Below are 23052 nucleotides of genomic sequence, written 5' to 3'. Positions count from 1 at the left end.
TGATTTGAAACAGGCTGCAGCTTTTCTACTGTTTTTCTCTTTGCTTGCTTCTTGCCCTTGCTGTCCTTTTCAAGAAACTGATCACTCACCATATCTTTATCTTCATAATGTTTTAGATGAGAGATAAGCTTGTAGTAGGGCATTTTTCTCTAATGATTCATCTATAAATCGTGATAATGAGTAAAGTAATTATATTTAGTTAATTGCCATCCAGTTGTAAGTTGTTATTAAAATCCAGTTTCCCACCAGTAATTACTCCTCAGAAATCATATTTTATTCAATCTCTAAATATACTGTGCTGTTCATAGTGCTATTATATCTGTGACATTGTACTAGCAAGAGTGAAAATCAAATCAACTTTCTGCTGACAGAATAAGAGTAGTAAATGTCAAACTAGTCAATATGGAGTGGGCATATGTAAATGGCCTAGGAGAGCAGAAAGGTTCTTAACATTTCTCATTTTAAGTGCAGATCAACCTGAGTTTCCCCATGTGAAAGATTCTTACATTGTTCATCTGCACTGGCTATAACTTGATCAGAAATCATTTTAGAAAGGGCTTCCTATTCTTGCTAAAAACTTAGCAATGGTTAAAAAATGTTCAGCTTGACAAGAATAAATTAAGAACTGGGATAGCACAAAGATTCCTTTCCATTCAGTAATATGACAGCTACAATCAGAAAGGTGGGAACTGGAGAGGCGAGGCTTTTTGGCTCTGCTTCGTTCGCACCAGCTGCTTCCTCAGAAGGAGCCGGATGTGACCTTTCACTGAGGACACTTCTCCAGGAAAAGAGGGTAATTGTGACCTGTTGAGCCCTGGGAAAAGGTTTGGTGACCTGACTTTGGGAGTGGGTCCTTAGGGCTCACTGAGCTCTTATACCTCAGCAATCTGTGCTTTTGGGGAGAGATGTGTCCCAGAGCTGACCAGAGCAGGACACATGGTGTGTGCTCCATCTTGCTCAGTGCCTACCCTGCTCCCTTCCTCATGGACACAGCACAGGGAATGGTGCTGGGGAGAAGATGTGCCTCTTTCATTTTCCCTGAATCTGGTAATTAAAACCATAGGAGAGGAAGTTTGCTCAGAACAACTCAAATGGCTACATGCAAAACTGATTTTTTTGAGAACAGTTTCAAAACACTCTGTCTTCTAAAAACCTCATTTATGATATGTTGAAAAAAGTAATCAAATTGTCATCTGTGGCTGTCTCATCTATCAGTTTATTGTAACTCAGATGGAAATAATCTCTGCTTATTTGACTAAATACCCAACTTAGATACCTGGTATTTTTAGCAAAATAATTCAGATAGGTAGTCAACTATAGGAGAAGTTGTTGGCTAAAGAAATAACCATTGATTCAATAGAGAAAAAAGAAGAAAATGCTTGCATAAATTAAATATATTAAAAACATCTGAATATTGTTTTCTGAGGATGTCCCAAGATTGATGCCCTCTGTGCATTGAAGAGATTATCAGAGATGAGATTAGATGTTCATGTAATTCAAGAGATTGGACAAAATATGCTTTCTGTCTTTCAATATCTTTTAACCTTCTCTGGACTGAAATGCAAATAAAATTTCTGAGCCTTTCCCATTCCCTGAAAAGGATTGAATAGATGAAATCAGCTTCTGTTTAGGGGCAATCAGTCTCGACCTGCTCAGTATGGCCTGAGCCAGTGCTCCTTGTAACAGTGCCTGTGCTGAGCACACCAAACCACCCTTTCTTTAAGAGAGTCATTAACATTTCCTATCTCTCATTCTTTCAGTTCAGGGCTATTCAACAAATGTAGATAACTTTCTTTAACATTGATTTTAATACAATAAGGATTTTAAATTGCTTGAGCTGAAAAAAACAGGCATTTTTGCAGATGAGAATATCTTCCATGAATCTAAATTAAAATCACTTATACAAATGAATTCTCTATTTTATGTAGCATTAATTCAAAGAAAGCACATGACACAGGGATTAGTATTCAGGAGACTTCTTATTTTATTGTATAAAAGTAATTACCTTTTAAATACTATCCAAATTAACATTATAATATTCCTCTGGGCTTATACATTTTAAAAGCATAATATAACTCTGTACCTAATACAGAAGAACCATATTTCCTTTTCTGCTAAATTAGTCTGCTGTATAAATTTGAATAATTTGCAATGCAAGTGGCAGCAATTCTCTTTTTTACAAATAAGACTCATATTACAACAAAGACACTCTGCGTTTTCAGCACAGACCACTTAGAACTTGAAGAGCTTCATTTCCTTGTATCAGTATTTCTTAGTAAGCTACTTGTGGGACATAATAATTTATGTTAAATGTTTTTATGTTTTACTAGACCTCATCAAGGTAAAATATATGACCGAAAATAGAGTTGTAACTCAATTCTCTAGTGACTTTTGCATACTAGAAGTCCCAGCTGACTGAAATAATATATAGAATTCACTTTTACCTATTAAAATTATCAAGAACATCTGACTGGTTTTGTATTGTAAATAGATATGGTTTTCGTGTTTTCACGTAAATTTTTTCATCAGTGTTTCTTGTGATAATAAGAAAAATTTTCTTATTTTATCATTGAATTTATTTTTTGCTCAGGTCTGAAGCAAATTAATCACTTTCTCATACAAATAAAACTAGATAATTTAGCAATAACTCTACAGTAAAATAAAGGGGACAGCTAGGAAAAGGCTTTAAATTTTTTAAAGAACAGATCAACCTGGACAAAGAACAGGTAATGAGGGAAGGGCAAGAGAGATATAATAAAGGTGTAGTAGGCTGGTCCACCAAATATCTCAGTGGTCTGTTCACCCCAAGAACATACAGGGAACAAGACAGGCTGGGGTGATCAAGGGGATTGCACATTTTTTTAAAAATTAATTTTAAAATTAATTTTAGTCATTAAAACTGACAAATGCAATGATATCTACCATAAGGCAGCCCTGTGAAAATGCAAACTACTCACTGTCACACCCCAGAACAAGATGCCAGAAAGGCATCTTCTGCAGATCCAGAACAGTGAGTATGAGCCTTGTTTCTGACATCATTCACTCTGATGGTTTTATATCTGCAGCCTGGGGACTTGCATTCTCTGTGTGAGGCAGGTTTGTGTGCTGCCCTTGTGCTACTGGCTGGAGGAACTATTAAAAGCTCAACTCCTTATCCCAACAGGTCATCCAATCACTTGACTTCTTTTGATCAGCCCTATTTTTTTCTCTAATCCTCTTAAATATTGTATGCATTATTTGCTATTATTGAATATGTCCTTAGCCTTGAGTGACTTCTAGTTACTGTACAGGTTAGTGTGTTGGTTTGAGAGGGGACAGACCTGGCAGCTACAGCTGGAAAAAAATGAGCTTCATCTTGTGTGGCAAAGCATCAGTATTCTGTAGTTCCCAATTTTCTCTGGGTTGTTTATGTGTCTGAAAATTCCTGGATGAAAAATTCTTTATGGAAAAAAACAGGTAGAACTGCAACTTTATTAGGTCCATGATGCCACAACCTATCCTAAAATATCCTCATAATTTCTGCCCAATTCTGGGAATGTAATAATATTAAAAGAAACAAATGTTTTATCAATATTAGTTTTATTGCCTTCTTTTCATGAGGCAGTACCATTCTAAAATATGAGGGATAGATGTATTATATATCTGTATAGTTATATCTAACTGGAACTTTAGCTCCTTAACAGCTCTTTCTGATTCTTTTGCCCTCCATTAAGTTTCTCCTAAAACATGTCTTTTCGCTTAAGCTTAAAATAATGACATTAAAAAACCCAAAAATTTTCACAGAAAAATTTCATTGGTAGCATTTTTTTATTTGGGTGGAGGTTTTAATCCTTCAAAATATTCTCATGACTTATAATTTTTCCCTTTCACTTCAAGTTAAGGTTTTGGCACAATATTATGAACAAGGAAAATGACTGTCTAATTCATCAAGGTAAAATTGATTCATTGCCCTTGTGAAATGGACATGCAAGTTAGACCGTAAAGCTTGAAAATGAGTTTCAGAGTATGACTAGTGCCCTTCATTTTAAGGTTTGGGTTTTTTAAAAGAAGAAACACCTTTTTTTTTTTTTTTTACTGTTACATTTATAGATCTATCCTCTCCCTTTCTCATTAGGTTAAGTTATGATATTGTCTGCCGGTGTAGTTTTGCCTTCAACTGTTTCTCTGAATGCATTCTCATGTAATGCAACTAGAAATGGTCCATTTGCCATTGACAATAACTGTCCCATTTCCTGTTAAATACTTAAGGCTAACCAAGTAAAAATCATTTCTGAGTCATTCCATGGGGGAAATAAAGCAAATTATAGGACTCATTTTGCTTCAAATACAGAGTTCATAGTAGTTAGTTTTATCAGTGAAATACTGAAAAGAGCCTTGCTGATCTACTACAATGAAAATATGATATTCTGGTGCTCTCTTGTGTAACCACAGGAGTTATCTTAGGGTCTCAGGATAGTGTGTAGAAGATGAGTTAGGCTCTCTGTTCTAGGTTTTACATAGGCTTAACATGTATTGATTTGCTTCCAATACTTATCTCCTGCCAATAAGAAATGATTTGGCCTGTCCTGATATGCCTGGTAACTCTTGTGAACTTGTATATTAACTTAAACAAAGGAAATTAAAACCATGGTGCAGTGTGGAGTCAGTGGGTGATTTACCAGCCACATTTTGGTTAAACTGCAAGTAGGAGACCATGTTATCACAAATCACACAGCTATGGAAATAAGGTAAGTGCTCTCTGAGATGTACCTTTAAGGAAGATAGCCTTTAGGAATGGGATATGCCACTGCCTTGTGTACAGTATAACCATGCATAGTTTAGAAACTCTGTGGGGAAATGAATACGAGAAGTTCAAGAAAATGTTCAAAGACATATATTAAGAACAATCTCTTGAATCAATTTTCCCTTGGACAAATGTTCATTAAAACTTGCCTATTTGATTTTTGTCAAGCCAAAGGGATCTATTTTAATTATAACAAAAAATTGGCAGAAATAACACTTCTTAAACACATTTTTTAAAATAATAAATGTTTCAATTCTCTTCTAGCTACCCAGTAAGACAGAAAGCAAAGTACTACGGACATTCTCCATCCTTTTATACTAATTTGAGTTGAAATTATAGAAATTTGTAAATTGGCAGGTCATGAAAATTACATTAAATCAAAGCAATCATATTTGTAAATTAGCTGTGGTGTAATACATGTGCATTCTAATTCTGTCCCTTAACTTTTGTCACAGCATAACTGAAAGCAGCTTTTTTAAAAGGTTTGGGAGAACAAACCACATGTATGTTAACAAGTAACAGACATTTACTTAGTACAATAGAATGTTTGAATGTTTTTACAAAAATTGGTCTTTTATTGTTGTTGTTCTCAATCCCATTCCAGGTGCATGGCATCTCTAACACAAGCCCTGAAAGCATCCATAGAGCCAGCATTTGCCTGAAAACTTCTTTTTCTAGTACACCAAAATACATTCAGTATCACTGAAAATCCCTGAATATTAATACTAATGTTATAATCCATGAGCATGGTAAACATATGTGGTAGAAATCTGTACAATGCCATATCTTTGAGTTTTAGTTGCATGTTTGTTTCTCAGCCCTGTGTGCCAAACTCTTATTGCTGAAATGGCTTGGCTTTCTCAGGCAGAAAACTCTTTTCATTTGTGTATAGCAGCACTTTCCTTCATAACAAACAAGATGTGACTACTTCCAACAGAAATGTATTAATGTAATGTATTGAGCTCATGGAGTATTTTTAGCACATTTCCATCAAAAGAGGATGAAGTGTGTTTCATAAATCTATCCAGATCTTTAGAAGCCAACTCTTCATTTTTCTTCTTCCTGTTCTGGCTTGGCTTTTTCTGGCTGCTTTAAAGCACATTTGGTCATGACTCTTTTTCCCTGGAGAAATCAGAACTTCTCCTGTATTTAAAAAAGTGGATGAATTAGATGAGAAATATCCTGGAGCAATTAAAATTTCTGATACATATACCACTGAAACTTTCCTTAAGAGGCAATTAGATCATGTCTATAGAGATAATTCTCAGAGGTGCCATACAAAGGAAGAAGCTAGGGGAAAGTGGAGCATTCTAGGGGCCTTCAGTCCTTCGTACTCATTATATTTTGGGTTCTTGTGAGAACTGAGGAAGTTCCCAGTCCATTTTATGGAATTCAGTGTGAAAAGCCCAAAAATATTTTAGAAAATGTAGGTGATTTTACTGAGAGCCCTGCATTTGGCCCAGCCTTGCAGCCTCCGGTGGCAGCGCTACGCGAGCCACTGCTCATGGGGACCTCACGCGTGTGAGAGAGGGAGGAAGGAGCCAGAGCAATAATGCAGACTTCTTCCTCAATTTCATAAAATTGTCTGCAGACAAATAATGACTGCAAAAGCTTTGCTTGGAAAATACAAATTCCTGCCTGTCTTCCAAAGTTTGTTAAAGGGAAGAACCAGTCTTCTACAGCTACCAGGCTGAAATGTTGTAACAGAAACACCTGTGAGATTGCAAGACAGGTTTTCAGGGCATCCCATGTCCAATTTTGCTTGGATGTAGCATGCAGCAAGGTACTGTTTTGTCTTTTTATAGCCTCCCTGTTGAAATCATGGAATTATTCATATCTTGAATGTATCAGGAGCAGGCATTTTTACAGACAAACCTGCATTCTCACTTATTTCAAATATTTTATTACATGAAAACACATCTTTGTAAAAATTGATCCAAATTAAAGGATGGCAAGTAATTACATTCAAGTTCAAAATTAGGTATAAAGGAAAGATAAAGATATCTTCAAATGTTATGTTTTAGCTAATTGTAGAGGTTTTTTTTAAAGCCAGAAACAAATTTTGGACTTTATATAATTTGCCCTAAGAAACATTATTGTCTGTTAGATATCACATTAATTGGATGAGCAACTTTTAAGAAAATACATGGAAAAACCCCAACGTGTTATTTCATGATTATGGCTAAAAGTTTGCTTTTACAAATCATTCCAGACCATTTTAGTGCTGATGTTTTTTAGGCTGTTTTCTGGGCTGACAGGAGATTATTTTGGAAAGAGAATACTAATCTTAAAAAGAAATGTTATTTTGTAGCATTAACTTTATGTGTCTAACTGAACATTGGGGGTTTTTTCTTGTAATGACAAGTAAAAGGTCCTTAGCATGATTTTCACTTGCTGCATTTACTTCTTTTTTTGAAGACAGAAATAAAATTTATGGATTTGTCAAGAATACTTACTGTATACAAGCCAAGAAAAAAATAAATATTGTGGAAGGAAGAGAGAGACTCTTTGTATGTTTGCAGTGAAATATCCCAAACATTTCAAGTTCTCTGTATGTGTTTGTTGCCCATGTTACTTTTATTTATTCCTGTTATTTCTTCAGTATCAGGATAAATATTTGGGCTTCTTTAATGCCCTTAGCTTGGAGAGGCAACAGATACCTTGAGTAGGTTCTCTATAAGATATCAGTACACAGAAGGTGTACATCCTCCTCACAGCAAACACATGCTGTGTTTAATACGCTGTAAAACCACAGCATTGCTCCAGCATTCCTTAGAGAAAGTCTCTATTAATTGAATATGAAAGGAAAAGTCCTTAAAATTGTTGGCAAGTAGCTCTAACTCAGTTTGAAAACATACTATTAAGGTATTAATTTCTGTATTTCTACGAAGCACCTGTAATATTTTGTCATTGTGCTGTTTCAGTCTTCAGATTACAAGAATATCATCATTGGTTTTACTTACTGGGTGGAGCTGTTTTGCTTTTGCAACTATTGCTGGGAAGTAGATGTTCACTTAATTTGCCTAATTTTGTCTTTTCCTTGCAACCATCTTCAGGATGGTAGATTTGACTGAAGAATCTCTGCTGTTTTAACGCAGAGCTGCTGAAATCCTGTTAGTTTGGCCAAAGATGCAAAGTTCTCTGAGACAATAGTGAGCTTATCCAGATGCATTCTTCTATGTTTTTCCATGCTTTAAAACACAGATTCTCCAGAAGGGCTGAACTAAGTATATTACAGTGGTTTGTTTTCTCTTCTCTTGCAGAAGAAAATAAGTATACTGTAAACAGAATTTTCTGAAACTAAAAAGACCACACAACTACTGAATTAATGAAATATTGTTGGTTTTGACTGAGTAGATAGAAAACTAAAAGCAAAATATTTATTCAGTCTGGTATGTTGGTTTATGCATGGTCTCTTCTGGAAACTTTGATACATCTGTATGCTTTTTTTCTGAACTAACTTGACTAGTTCTATGCAAATGATGACAAATGATAGAAAAAATTTTAATCAGTAAAGTCACAAAGTTATAAATCATCAAAATTATTATCTCCAACAGCAACCATATATTATTATCTTAAGAAAATACATTATCTCAATGGGTTTTCTTTTGCTTGCAGCAGAGAAAATGAACCCGGGAATCATAAGCATCTTTTCAGTTTTCAGCAAATAAAAGCCATTCTACCCTTTTGGAAATATGACTTTATGAGAAGGGATTTGGCAATACAGCAGAGCAGCTGGGTAGTGAGTGTGGGGAAGGACAGGCCCACAAAATGTTTAGAAAGTGGGTACAGAAAGCAGTACTAATTCACTTCAAACTCATGCTGAAGCCACTCTTCAGCACCAATAATTATTTAGAGATTTAAAACCATGAAGAGTGATATAAGTTTGGTTTTTTGCACATTGTAAAGATTGCAGTGTTTCTTAGGCTACTTTTAAATTTACTTACTTGAGTCCATCTCTCAAATAAAAATCTAGTTCTCACAATTGCTACCTCCTCACTCTTTGAAATAAAGGGTGTCTTCTGTTCCAGGATGTTAACAATTTTGTATATTAAGACCATTCTAAATTTTCTCCCTTCTCTCTCCCTATGTCTTCCTGAGCAACATTGTTTTAAAAGACAAGAACTGATTCTTAAGCAAACTGTGAAGAGGATTTGATGACACATTGATCTTGCACATTTTCTGAGAATAGTGTAATTTGAATAGTTTTTCCTGAAAGATAAGAAAAATAATATGAAAAGTTAAGGTTATAGCCAGGGGAAAGCAAGAGAACAAACAGCATTGCTTCCAACACCTTCTAGTTATGTAACTGCAGCATCTTGGTCAGCAATCAAAACACTTAATAATGTTCTTCTAATGATGCTGCACTGCCTGGAGCAGTGGCTGCCTGGAAAACCATTTTTGTGCTATAAATCAGGGGTGAGGGAGTGAATGTATATTGCCTGCATTACTTATAGTATTAATTTGATAAATAATTCTCTCCTCTATGTCTCATTGTAGATTTATTTCCCACTGTTTGACATCTTTCTACAGGTGGTTCTAGCTAGTAAATCTCTGAACAGAGTATGAAAGACATTGTTTTTCTTTCCATGGAACTGAAATGTGAAGCAATAGATGTATAATAATAAGATATAATCAATTCACGTTTTACTACTCTGTTAATTCTATTATTACCCAGTAAGACTCCTACTAAACAGAGGAATTTGGTAAGTGCCAGTACTGTGTTACAGTATTAAACCTATGGGCTGGTAAGTGGCAAGAGTCTCCCTCAAAAAAACAGTATTAAGTGAGCGGGGGGGTACAGTTTTCACAATGTATTGATACTGCCACAAATCTTTGAGTTTTATTTGAACAAGGAGGAAAAACACCATGGGAAATGCTATGTGTTGTTTCTGCCCAGTTCTACTGCAGGTTAAGTGCTACCATGAAATGGGAGTGGGGTTTACAATAGTATATTGTATATTTACAAAGGTAGTTGTCAGCAGGAATGGCAATCAAGAAATACGGTCCTATGTGGCCCTTGAGAACCTCTGAGCAACAGTTACTGATTTGACTCTGGGTAATTAACTGAAACCAGAGGTGGGAGGGTCCAAGGTGAGCAGGAAAGGCTGCAAACTGGCCACACTAAATTGTTACCTCAAACTCTGATCTAAGGGCATATACTGAGGAGATTTATTCAATCTAAGTCTATTGATCTGAAGCCCTGTTCATTGAGGAAAATTGACATAAATGTGGTGCATATGAGCAGGATGAGAGAGAAGGAAACAAGGTGGCTTCCTGGTAAAGTAAAATCTGTACATTGGGTGCTTTATTACTGGTGTCAGACATGATGTGGAAAGACTGTTTCAAGTAAAGAAGGCTCATCCAGGACCATCTCATCTGGAATCCCTTGAGAGTTAGTGTTACTTTTACAGATAAATTATAAATAGGGTATTGCTAAAACCATATAATGAGCTGTGTAAGAGGAGGAGGGGAGTGGTTTCTATGCCTTTCAAGCTTTGCTATTTTGCTTTTATTTTGGCCACAGGTGATGTTTATCTTGGGTCAAATGTGCTTGTGATACTGAAAAGTGGACTTAAGGAAGGATCTCTGACATAGTTGTGACTAAAATTCCTTTTAGGGAACTACCTCACTCAATGGCTACTCTCAAGCACTTTTATATACACTTTAGAGGTGAACAAAGAGTTGTATAAAGTAAACTAGGTCTAATTGGCATCATCCTGTGTTGATTTCTAGATAATTCTGGCAGCAATTGAAGATCTTGTGCTGCAGCTGAAGGCTGTGACTGAGTGGCTGCTTATGCTGGATGAAGAGGAGGTCTAGATGCTGCCAGAAGCTGCACAGCTACTTCCTGATTTCCTTAGCTCCTGACCCAGGCTGTGGTAATCACTGCATTTCCCAGTATCACCCTGGCCATTGGTCCCATTTTCCTGCCACCTCCACCATCCAGAAATCCCATAGTGGCTAGAAACCAATTTCAGAACTACCAGCTGGTAGGAAGATGGTCTAGGATGTGCAGCAATATGACTGAGGTTTCTAATCAGAAACACTGAATGGGGGTCCTGTAGCTAATAAAAAAAGCTGCCTTGAGTTTCTGCAGGCCAGTTCTGCACTATAGTAAAAGGGCAATCCTGTTCTCTAGGATAACTTTTTCCATGCTGTCTTGTATTCCAGACTGTACTGCCCTGTGCATCTAAGGAACAACCCCAACCTTTCCTGTCAAACACTTCAACTTACACAAAGTGACATCTACCTTCATAGAAAACCTGAGATTGTCAAATATTTTAAGATGGCATACTCTGTAGTTAATGTGGGACTTCTCACATTTCAGACTGTGGCTTAAGGATGAGACAGCTGAAATCCTCCAAACCTCCCAGGAGCGGGGTTGCAGAGTGAGCTGTCACCAGCATTCACATTCTTCTGTGACTACAATTTGTGGATTTAGACAACATGAACTGCTTCTTAAATAAGAAAGATTGGCTTAGATTTCACATCAACAGATCTTCCCTAAGGTCAAGATTCTCTTCATGCTGCTAATAATTTTTTTTTTTTTAAATAGATTTTTGTTAAATCCAGAGCAGCGGTGACCTACAGAGCCCAGCTGTCCTTTAGGCAGTGAGGTAGCAACAGCCTCTTCACCTGCATTGTCCAAGCATATTTTAGAGAGGTTTGTGTCTTTATCTTCAATTTTTTGGATACGTACCTTTGTTGCCTCTATATTTTTGCACGTTTTCCGAAAAGTAACTATCACAAATCTGAAACTCAGAACTGCTTCCATGTCTTGCTTCCAATATCTCACCTTTCTCTTTCTCTCTCATTTAGTCAGTGTTATGCTGGTTCCTTGTGCTCTGGATGGTTTTTGGAGTATTTTATAGAGTATTTTTCACAAAACCATCTGTCTAATTCACCCCTTTTGCTTTCTTCTAGAAACAGGTGTAAGAACACACTGATCAAGAGTGCAATCTCTTCTTGGGTTTGGTAGAAGCATGTAGCAGGCTGCACACATGTTGATGTAGACTTCTCTCTCACCCATTCATATGTTACCCCCTTGTCAGATGTGCAATGAGTTATCTAAGTTAAAAAAATGCTACTGCTGCATTTAGATATTGTAATGCAGTTCTATTTATTTATCTTTTAAAAAAGTAAAATGTCCTGTTCATCAACCCAAGCAATTATTTCCTTGTCTTTCCTTCCTTATCTAAGCCTCTTTCCATTAGAATTCTGTCTGAAAACTTTCTCCTCTGTTTCTTTTCTTTATATCTGTGTGCTTTGGTAAAGGGACATTGTTCTGATCTTGATTCTCTACTTTTCCCCTCAAAACATCCAACAACAGCTTCCATTTGTCTGTGTTTTAGTTTGGGTATATGAATAAACTTGGTGGTGGTTTGTTTTAGTTTCATTTTGTTTTGTTTTTCTTTTCTTTCCAAACATATCCAGACATGAAAGGTGGATGTTTATCTCCAAAAACTTCAAGGATTGGTACACAGCCCAATACAACTCTTATTCTTTCCTGGGCTCTCATTACCTGAAACAGATGATAGAGGAAAACTGGAGTCCTGCAGGATGTGTTCCCTGAGGAAAGGAATTGCCTTTAGTGACAGCTGGGCAAATATCAATTTCTGACTCATAAGACACACATTTAATTAAAAAAAAGAAAAATCTTATTTGGAGGGAACACAACTTCTCAGACTTTCCTGCTGAATAAAAATGCTGAAACTTCTGCCCAGAATTCTAAAATCACCTTCAGAGGTTTTATAGTTCCACTTGGAGTCTTCACAGATATGTTTATTTGTATATATTCTCTTGTATATCCTTACACAGAGAAAAGAATTTACAGAAGGCCTTGAAAATGCCTCACTTAGGCTGGAAACCAAAAAATTGCTACTCTGATAGGTAACAAAGAAACAAAAGTAATTTCATGTTTAGTACGGAAAATATGCTTGAATTAACACGAGCTCTACTCTGTACTCCAGAGCTTGTGTATATTCTGGGCCTAAATATCTTCTTGTTCTTCTGTACGTAATGTTGGAATATTTAAAAGAAACACAACTGTTCCAAATCAATTTGAAACTTCTTTAGAAAACTGTTTTGAAGCTGGGATATTGCCTCTTACTATTACAAAACTAGGATTCTTCTCTAAAAATGAGACCAAAATTTTCTTCCTACTGTATGTATCCTGGTGTATAAATGCATCTAAAATGACTTAAGCATGTTTCAGTACACATAGCTCAGCAAATCTAATCTAGGACTTAATGTATCTGCTTCTTAAAAGCTCAGGTGTTTGCAATCATGTCTGAATGCTTTGAACAAGGGATCTGGCACAAAATTCTCACTACTTATCCCAAATTAACATCACTGAACTCATTTAAGTCATTTTGTCTTCATACTGGAGAAAGCAGGGACAGAAGTTAGCCTAAAGTGCGATTTGATGCTGAGGCAATTTGAGAATGAACATGTCTCCTCACTGATGTCCTGATACCTGAAAAAATAGATCAAACACTGAAGCAGTCTCTGTTCACTAATATACCCAGTTGCTTCATCTGGAACACGGTGTGCAGCGCAAACTCGGTCCAGAGAAAGCATTTTGATCTTATGAGTTATTTTATATTATTTTAGGTTCTTACAGTAATACCTGATGCATTCAGTGCATATTATATTAATAAACTATAAAAAATATATTATTATAATCAACACATTCATAATTAATTTTTTAATAAAAACACTGTTATAATATTTGGCCCTGCTCCACTGAGGGAAGAACTTAGTTACCAAAGTCAGGAGAAATAGGGTCACATACTTGGACAAGCTGCAGTGGTGGTAGAAAAAGCTAGAAACAGTAAACTATCTTGATTCTTACAAAGGACAAGACTTTAAATTACTTTAAGAAGAAGTGATGATTAAAATTGGTTTGTAAGGATGAAGTCCAGATGCCTCTGAAGTCATAAAGTCTTAAGTTTATTTTTTTCTTACTGACTTCAGAAGAGAAAGAAATCCCAAGAAGAAGAGCTTTCAAATAGACAGTAAATTAGCTACTGAAGTGGAACAAGGACTAACCATACATCAACAGAAATTACTTGAGCACAGACAGAGTCTCCATCTAGATTAGAGAAGGGCTCAGCTAAGAAAGCCAAGAGAATTAAAGACTGAAGAGATGGACAAAGATCAGACAGATACTGGAATAAAATGTAACCAGATATATTTTATATGTTAGAAATGTAGGACAATATCTTTACCTGGTGTAGTTAGCATAGCAGCACTGAACTAACTGTGCTGCATGACTGTATGCAGCAGTAGAAGTTGGTCCTTGTGACTTTACTCAAACTCTTATACTCACATTCGAAGTATAATGTATTCTTTCAGTGCCAGAGTTGCTGTGCAAAGGCAATATTAAATTTCACAACGTAGTTCATTTCCAGGCAATCTAGTAAATGAATGTTTAATGAACATATGGCTTTTTATAATAAAGAATATTTCTAAGTGATAGAAGTTCTTTGATCCAGCTTCTTCTTAAATGGTTTATTTTTATGATAACAAAGTGGAAAGTAATGGATTACAGTAAACTTTTCACCATTCTCAGGTCTTTATTACAGCAAAGAATCTCTAGGATACAAGATGCATCCAACATTCAGACCTTCAGTTGTTTGGACCAAACAGGTGGGTTAGACCAACTTTGCTCTTTCCTCACTAGCAGCTCATACATCTTGCACCTCATTTTACTCTCCTTCTTTCTCATATTCCTCTTGCACCCAAATTCTTCAGATGGTGGTCTTGTTTTTCCAGGCTCACGGGTGGGCTCTACTCTGCTACCTTCCAGTTTCTTGATGACTGCATTAGCAGTCCTCAAGAAGCCTGGTTCTTCCTATAACTCTTCTTTCAAATCTGTGGGGAAAAAGCTAATGTGATAAAACAACAAATTATCGTAGTAAGGGATGAGTGACCTTACAGAACAAATTCTGGCTTTTCTGCAAGCTTCAGAGCCTCATGCATCCCTGCAGCTGATAGTTTCCGGTTGATATTCCTATATCTGCACTGCAGGAGGTTGCGATAGGTTGTCCTCAAGTCTCGATTGAAGAAGGCATATATAAAAGGGTTAATGAGAGAGTTTGCATAGCCCAACCATAGAAATGTTCTCTCAACCCAGAGCGGGATACAGCTGCATGACGTCCCGCAGATGAAGGGCCTTGCAGTTGAGAGGAGGAAAAAGGGCAGCCAGCAGACAGTGAAAGCTCCAACAATAATCCCAAGGGTAGTGGCAGCTTTCTGTTCTCTTTTAAAGATGGAAATGTTTTTCTTGTCGTGCTTTAGGAGTCGTGAAAAATTAGCACATTCTTCAGATTCCTTGTGCAGTTTTACAACTCCATTCATAGAAATCCCTTCCGTTTCTTCCAGACGAGGAAAACCAGTAAACTTGTGTTTAGCAGCACTCCTCTTGGCAGCTTTGTAAATCTGATAGTACATGAAAAGCATCACTGACATGGGGATATAAAATGCAACTGCTGTGGAGTAAATGGTGTAGCCGAAGTCTTGACTGATCAGACAAACCTTTTCGTCATTCACATTTTGGGCCCAACCGAAGAGCGGGGGTATAGTGATAGAGGCAGATAAAAGCCATACACACAGGATCATTTTGGCCATACACTTCCCATTCTGCCTTACAGGGTACGTAAGAGGTCTTGTTATTCCCAGGTACCTAGAACAATAATATAGAGTTACTATATTGTGCAGGGGTTAACTGTTAAAAGTTATTTAATGTAGTCTGGTCTAAACCAAAATCTTTTGCTAAGTTTTCTGTTTTATATTTTTCAATCCTCTCTTTGCATGTATTTCCAACTTGTAAATTCATTTGTCTTTCATGTTAAAATTTGTTGTTGTTGTATGGCCAGTCTTCGCGAATGAAGATTTTGGGAAAGGTCTTTTACCTTTCCAGCCTGCGCAATGGATTTTTTAGGTGAGACACAGCATGCGCTGAACTGAGCCCACCCTTTAATCCTAAGGTTCATCTGCCGGGGCCAAGCAAGCTTGGACAATGTCAGTGAGGACCTCAGGACGTAGGTTTGTTTAGAGTGACCTTCTCATAGATGGATGGCCTCACAGGGCTAACGAGCTCCATCTGCCCGGGGGACTGGGAATCGAACCTGGGTCACTGCGGTGAGAGTGCTGCTGTTAAAATTTATAGTGTTGATATTTATATAAAAGGTCTTTTACTCTAAAAAGAAATTTCCCGTTGGCCCTAATGGGCTGTGATTTTAACCAATTTGTACAATCTTCATGCAGATAATTTTTTTTTTTTTAGCTTTTAAGGCAATTCTGAAACCTAAATTTAAATTTGTTAACTTATGAAATCTTGGAGTATAGATGAATGCTCAGTCTACAAAACCTACCACTTTTTGTATTGAGCAAATGGTTAAGTTATATCAAGCAGACATTCATCTCCATTCTTCTTACATATTCAACAGTTAGGAAGATTCCTGCCACTAAGCTGAGACAATGAGTTGTCTTTCTTACCTTCATGTTTCAGACGGGAACAACCAACTGCAAACTTATACCAAGAGTAGATTATTTCAATATTACAAAATTCTTTTTATCATCATTTAATCAGAAACAAACTATATTTATTCAATGTCCAAACTTCTACCAAACAAAATAAAAATCTATCACAGTTCAAGAAGACTTGGGGAAGAAAACACAATTTTACAGACAAGAAAAATATTTTTAATGTGTCAACTTTTTCATAGAAAAAAAAATTAGTCTGTTTTAAATATCTATATTTCCTATTCTGCAGTATCTTAAACTATGAATAATTTTCTAATTTAAAAAATATGATTATGGCTCTATATAGCTGGGCAATAATATCCTAAGTTTGAATTTACTCTAAACTACAGAGAGTTTCCTCTCTAGCTATGGGAATTTTCTCTTAGATGGAATCAGATGCTTTCTTTTTTACATCTAACATTTTTAGTTTCAAATTTGTTTCTGCTCAGTTGAAACTTACCGGTGAGTTACCATTAACTTCTCAAATTGTTCTTTTTTACTTCTTCCAAAAGGAAGAGTTTTGAGAAAATCAGTGTGATTTGCTTTGTTACTTGTAAAAGAAATGGTTTCAAATCAGGTTTCAGAATAATGTTTTGGTTTCAAGAGTTACCAGTGTTTACTCACACAATTAGAGTTCTGGAGGGTAACAAACAAGAAATATAATAATAGGATTAAAAATATTTTTGGGGAGCATGTTTTCTCTCTCTATTCACTTAGCAAATCAAATATGAGATTTGTCTGGCTCTGGGGAATGCTGCATTGTTGATTTTACTGCAATGCAGTAAATTATGGCTGGTGCTCTTGCTTTTCACAAGCACCCAGGTATGCTACAGTTATGGAAGTAAAAAGCAGCATCATTTAATGATCTGTTCTGATGAGTAACAAAATGTCATTGATTTTATATTGTTGTTATGATGAGTGTTGCACAAAGGACAGACCGGTTTACTGTGCCCTACTCTCAACAGGATGCACAAGTAAATTACAGCAGGCCAGTATTTTGCCAGTGAATCTGTGCCTGGAGCTAAAAACTGTTATTAAAATTGTCTGGGATTAAAGGAGTGCAATCCATGGACCATGATGTTAAACAAGGCTGCTTCTTGCGCCCCTCACCATCAGCATCAGAATATAGTCACTGCTCAGTTCCAGCAGCTGTGGGCAAACTGCAGAGATCACGGACTTCTCTGTTTTACAACAGCATGGTCAAAACCATTTGTGCTCCCAAGGAGCTGAGAGTTTTTCGAGGTGCTCCAAGATATGGAAAGGCAGAGTTAGTGCAGTAAAGTTTCAGTTTAACTACCTAAGGGATAGATCACAGTGCTTTAAAAAATTTAACAGCAGCAAGGGTGAGTTATTAGCTGCAGCCTTTCTGGGATGAGTGGCACACCCTTAAAATTTGTCCAAGAATAACACAATGTAGCTACAAAACAGTCAAATACATCCTTTGTGCCGAAAGACTACTTGCTGTTTACAATTTGTTGTTTTCAAAAAATCTTTTAAAAGTTGGTCTGAAGTATGCATTTTTCTAGCTATTACCCAATTGGTCACTAAAAATAACACACTTCTGAGGTGCACTTTATTATGTAGCTAAAAAAGTTAAGCTGGATTTCTGTAAAAATCAGATCTGTGGGCTGCATGCTCTGAGTGCCTGCTGATGCATTCTCATACACCAGAATATAACAAAAAGAATTCATGAAATCATAAGTATACTGAAAAGAATTAAAATTCATTAGTTTTGCCCTGGCACCAATTTTTTTGGAGTCTATCTGAGCTTCAGAAATGCTATTTGAAATTAAAATACATTAATTAACATAAAAATATACCGGCATCCTTTCTGCCTTATTCGTTTTGCTAAACGTAGTATAATAGGGGGAAAGAAGTCACCAGGCACAAATGAAGGAATGTTATCTTTTAATCTCTCTATATGAAATCCATTACCCTTGAAAACTTATTTGCAACTCCAAAATAATGTAAATCACTAGTGTTGTCTAATACAGTGCAGAGTGTTCAGGACTTAATAGATTCATGAACTTCAAAAATATTGTGTCAAAATCAGTGTAAAAATATGCTTTGTAATACTTACTCTGTAATTACTACCCTGAAAAAAACCCCGAAGGCAAATCAGCTGAACTTAACATATTCAAGAATATGTAAGACCTTGAGGTCTTATTGCTCGCAAAAAATGAAGTCAGAGTCCCTAAAAAGCCCATTTCATGTATCTCAGCTATCCCCCACATGAAAGAAATGTCTCAGACTTGTTATTCTGAGATTTGTTTCTTCTACATGCCACAGATGTTCATTTTGATCTTGGCGACAAGAAACTGCCTCAGTTCTCACTTGTATAAGAAGGGCAATGCTATTTTGTATTCTTTCTTCTCTGAATTTCATGACTATACAGTTCTGCCAGACAGGGCATCTATCCATATTACGCTCAGCACAGTGAGGTCTGTGTCTAGGTAACTCCCCAAAAGCACAGTACTGCAGACGAAACAGCCTTTATATTTCTTATAAACTGGTCATGGCATTTCTCATTCAGCACTGCCTTGTGCTGTATGCAGAACACTGAGGTGCAGGATGCTGTACCAATTGGGCAACCCTGCAAGAGGCACAAGACATACAGCAGTCAGGTCCTGCTGCCATTCCAAGGGTGCTGGGTGAGTGAGAACAGTGAGAAGGAAGAATCTGGCTGTTAGACTAGTGTCTAATGGATACAACAAAAAAGGATGATGAGAACCTTTTTTCTGCTACATCACTGAAATCTGGAAAACAGCCCCTTGCTCAAATACCAGACAGCACAGACCAAAAAAATGGCACATGGTGAAGGACAGAGTAAACTTCTTTTTAAATATGTGTAAATGCATGAGCACATCCCCGTTCTGGGTTGGTTTCTTGTTACTTCTTCAGTGTCTCTTCTTCCCTGTAGGAGCATTGGAAACTGGTTCCTTTGCTGCAGTCTCATTCAACTCCAGGGAGGAAAAATTACCCTGCACCATCTTTCTGGAGCTCTGTTCAAACATGGGAGGGGGAGGGTAAAGAACTCCCTCCTTTGTTGGGGTGCTATTGTCACCTTTTGTATATAATTGCCATTTCCCACATTCACATAATGAACACCAACAATGGAAAAGGTAAATGAACAAGTTCTTTCCTTTTGCTTTATAAAATTCTGGCTCCCTCTAATCCAGTATTCTTTCCCAATATCTCTGAATTGTTACCATATAATGACAGGCAATTGTTACAGACAATTTAATGTAGAACCATTATAACTATATTGGGCTGCTCCTGAGATCATTCAGTTTGTGGGTTTTTTCATTCTGGCTTTTCTGATACTGATGCATTACAATGGCCACACAGAATAGTTTTTATTCTACAGTCCTAAAAAAAGTCTCCATTGTCACTTGAACTGTAGATTGCACAGGCAGTTCTTACCATAGTGTGTTTTATATATTAAATGCTACAGTGTGCATTAAGATGTAACACATATAGATAATAGATTGCTATATAATTTATCTCTCTGTGATTCTTTGTATTGCCTCTTCCTGTCTTCATTTGTTTTAGTTATTTGCTCGTTGTGATGGCTGTGGCACCTTGGTACCTCACAGCTTGCACAGTGATTATCAGATTGGAAGCTGGACTGCCAGCATGACTCACTAGAGGTAACTATAAACATGAGGGTTGCAATACAGTTTCTTTTCTTGTGAATATATTTATTTCATTCTCTAATCTAGGAAATTGTGAAAAGTAGTTTGCTTTATCTGCCCAACAGTGGAGTAAATTCACATAGCCATCTACTTATCATCCACTAGAATAATTTTCAGGAAGATCTTTCTCAACACCTGCATATTAATAACCTCCATTTGTAGCTGAATTGATTAGTAATTCTCTAGATGTAGAGGATATCAATTCTTCCTCCAGGAAATAAAAATCAGGAGTGCCAGGCATTGCAGCATTTCAAGTAAACCTGGCATGAATTTTTTGTCTGTATGTGTGTGGTGTGAACCTGATTGTTTTTTCAGCAGTAGAAAAATTAATTTCCTTTTCTTTGTGGTTGTCATGGTTTAACCCCAGCCAGCAGCCAAGCACCATGCAGCCCCTCACTCACTCCCCCACCAGTGAGATCAGGTAGAGAATTGGAAGGGTAAAAGCTGGAAAACTCATGGGTTAAGAAAAAGACAGTTTAATAGGGAAAGCAAAAGCTGCATGCAGAAGCAAAGCAACATGAGGAGTTAATTCCCTGCTTCCCATGGGCAGACAGGTGTTCGGCCATGTCCAGGAAAGCAGGGCCCCATCACAGGTAGCAGTTCTTTGGGAAGACAAACCATCACTCCAAATTCCCTCCTTTTCTCCTTCTTTCCCCCACTTAATATATCGAGCATGATGTCATTTCCCTGCTCATTTTGTATGTTTGTATACGTTATTCTATTTAAAAGCAAGTCCAAGGGACAGAGCATCTCTTACATTGTGTAAACACATCTTCTTTGAAAAGAGAAGAATTTCTGTTAGGTGTTTTGACATAGCCATAACAGAAAGTTGTAAAAATGGTGAATTTTTCATTACTATGTTGGAAACTTTGAGATGACTGTAGTCCTCACACCTTTTGAAATATCCAGAAAGCAAACTGAGACTTAACAGCTACATTCAACAATAGAAAGAAAATAGTAATAGATGGTCCAATTTGTGATCATGTGTCCAAAATCTTTCTTTCTTACCTTCCATTCTATGGCTAAAAGATAAAGAAAAAAAGTAAAAGGACTAGTCTCTCACTGTGAGCAGTCACAGAGCGATAGAAAACCTAACAGCTAGAAGCATTAAAATAGTTCTGAAGCTTGCTGCCCAATTCAATAATAAATTGAATGCACCATGACATTGACATCACTTATGTGACTTCTGTATCACACACGTAATTCTGTTGTCTCTGCTCTCCATGTATGGTATAGGCAGATAGAATTCCATTCTAATTCGTCCACATTTCTTTCTTGGAATTCACCGACTTGATCTAACAGATTCCAGAATCAGATTAGTGTCTTTCACTGTCTGACTTAGCTTTTATGAAGCAAATTGGATTACTACGGAATAGAACTAGAAACATTGTACTGGAAATTATACAGATGTGTATTATAGCTATTTCTACGAGGAATTGCAACATATGGTTCTGTTATCACTTATCATTTGACTTGGAGGTGTGCTTAACCTGGGGTTCTTTCAGTTCTTCCTACTTTTGTATTTTAAGAGTCATAAAACTGTTTTATTCCAGAGACACAACAATGCTTACTCCTGTGCTTTTCTCCTCTTTCTCTAGTACGGAAGCTTTCCATCTTCAATACATGTCTCCATGTATTGTTTTCTCTGCCAATCCACAGCAATAGAATCCTGTCTGGTGATTCACCTGCAATAATAATTTATTCTGAAGAACGATGCTGATCTACTGATTTTTCTTCAGTGGTTATGATTATCTCATAATCTTTCATAATTTTTTTCTGTTTGATTCAGTTCAACATTAATTACGTTGTGATTGTGAGATACTTCACAAGAATAGGAGCAAAATGCCATTCTTGAAAGCTATCCAGCATTTAGAAATATTCTTCCTAGTACAGTCATTGATCTAGATAATTTTTTTCCTTGTACTTCGATACATTAAACAGTAAGTCAAATGTAAATGTAACAGGTTGAAACAATTACCAAACCTATTCTTTCTGTTATGGCTCTGTCAAAACACCTAACAGAAATTGTTCTCTTCTTTTCAAAGATGATGTGTTTACACAATGCAAGACAAGCTCTGTGCCTTGGACTTGTTTTTAAGTAGAATAAGATACACAAACAAAAAAACTGATCAGGGAGATGCTATTCCCATCACATATTTAAGTAATTGAGATGGAAGCAAATGGATAGAAACATGAAAAGACCTAAGTCCTGAGACATGAGTATTACAGTGCTCAGCTATGGTGCTATAATGTAACAACTACCTTGTTAATTATTATACAACAGTATTGATCCCGGCCTTTCTGCAATACAGACTGACCTCACAATCACATCATGATGACTGCCAGTTTATTGTCTTGGAAGAGGAGGATATGTCAGAGGCATTTCCTTACCAGAAGTGAACAAAATTACTGATTTCATTGCATAATGAAACCTTGTAGAATATGAATTGGGTCACTTTAAAACCTAAATATAGAATATTGTGTAACCTTAGAGATGGCAAAACTAACAAAATCAAACCGTTACTCAGTGGAGAGAAAAAGACTTTGACTAATTCTGTGCTCCATCTAGTTAAATGTTGCATCTTTTCTATGCTGTGAACTAGTTCACAGTTTATAAAAAATCTTAGCACAGTGGCCAGCTTCCACATCTTAACTGCATTTGCTGGAGGTGCTGGAAAGCTCTTCTTCATCTTTCTCAGTTGATGGTGAATGCACTGATGTGAAAGATCTTAAATTAATGTTTTGATATCTATTCTTTTAGATGATTATGCTTCACATTTCATATAATTTCAAAAGTATTCTTATTGTTGAAACAGTGATACTTTAATTTTGATATTTGGAAGAATGAGAATGAAATACTTGTTTTGTTTTCAGTAAGGTTAACACTTTCCATTATTCCCCTTCTTATTTTAAATTAATTGTATTTTCTTAAATTCTTTTTATAATAGGATGACATTTATTACCATTGCTATAGTGGGTACATATTGAATTTATTCTGCCTAGTAAATGTCTGACTTGATTTTTCTTTTTGTCAAAAATCAT

General features: G+C 36.4%; 1 protein-coding gene across 3 annotated transcripts in view; it reads right to left on the bottom strand.

The window, feature by feature from the left end:
* Nucleotides 1-5546: 5546 nt before the first annotated feature.
* The window catches only part of HTR7 (5-hydroxytryptamine receptor 7), a 35775-nt gene continuing 18269 nt past the window's right edge, over nt 5547-23052 (bottom strand). The window contains exons 2-3 of one of the 3 annotated variants that reach the window (XM_027672293.1): nt 14722-15473; nt 5547-5926 (exon numbers count right to left, since the gene is read on the bottom strand). In XM_027672293.1, the coding sequence (XP_027528094.1) occupies nt 14723-15473 (751 nt within the window). In that variant the 3' untranslated portion in view covers nt 5547-5926; nt 14722. Of the gene's footprint in view, nt 5927-14287; nt 15474-23052 lie in introns of those variants that run through there. The other 2 variants (XM_027672291.1, XM_027672292.1) reach the window with 2 other exon arrangements.

Source organism: Neopelma chrysocephalum, unplaced genomic scaffold (assembly GCF_003984885.1).
Source record: "Neopelma chrysocephalum unplaced genomic scaffold, ASM398488v2 Primary Assembly neopelma1_97390, whole genome shotgun sequence".
NCBI classification, from domain to species: Eukaryota; Metazoa; Chordata; class Aves; order Passeriformes; family Pipridae; genus Neopelma; species Neopelma chrysocephalum.
The sequence above is the reverse complement of the archived record's forward strand: the minus strand, read 5'-3'. Positions and strand labels throughout refer to the sequence as shown.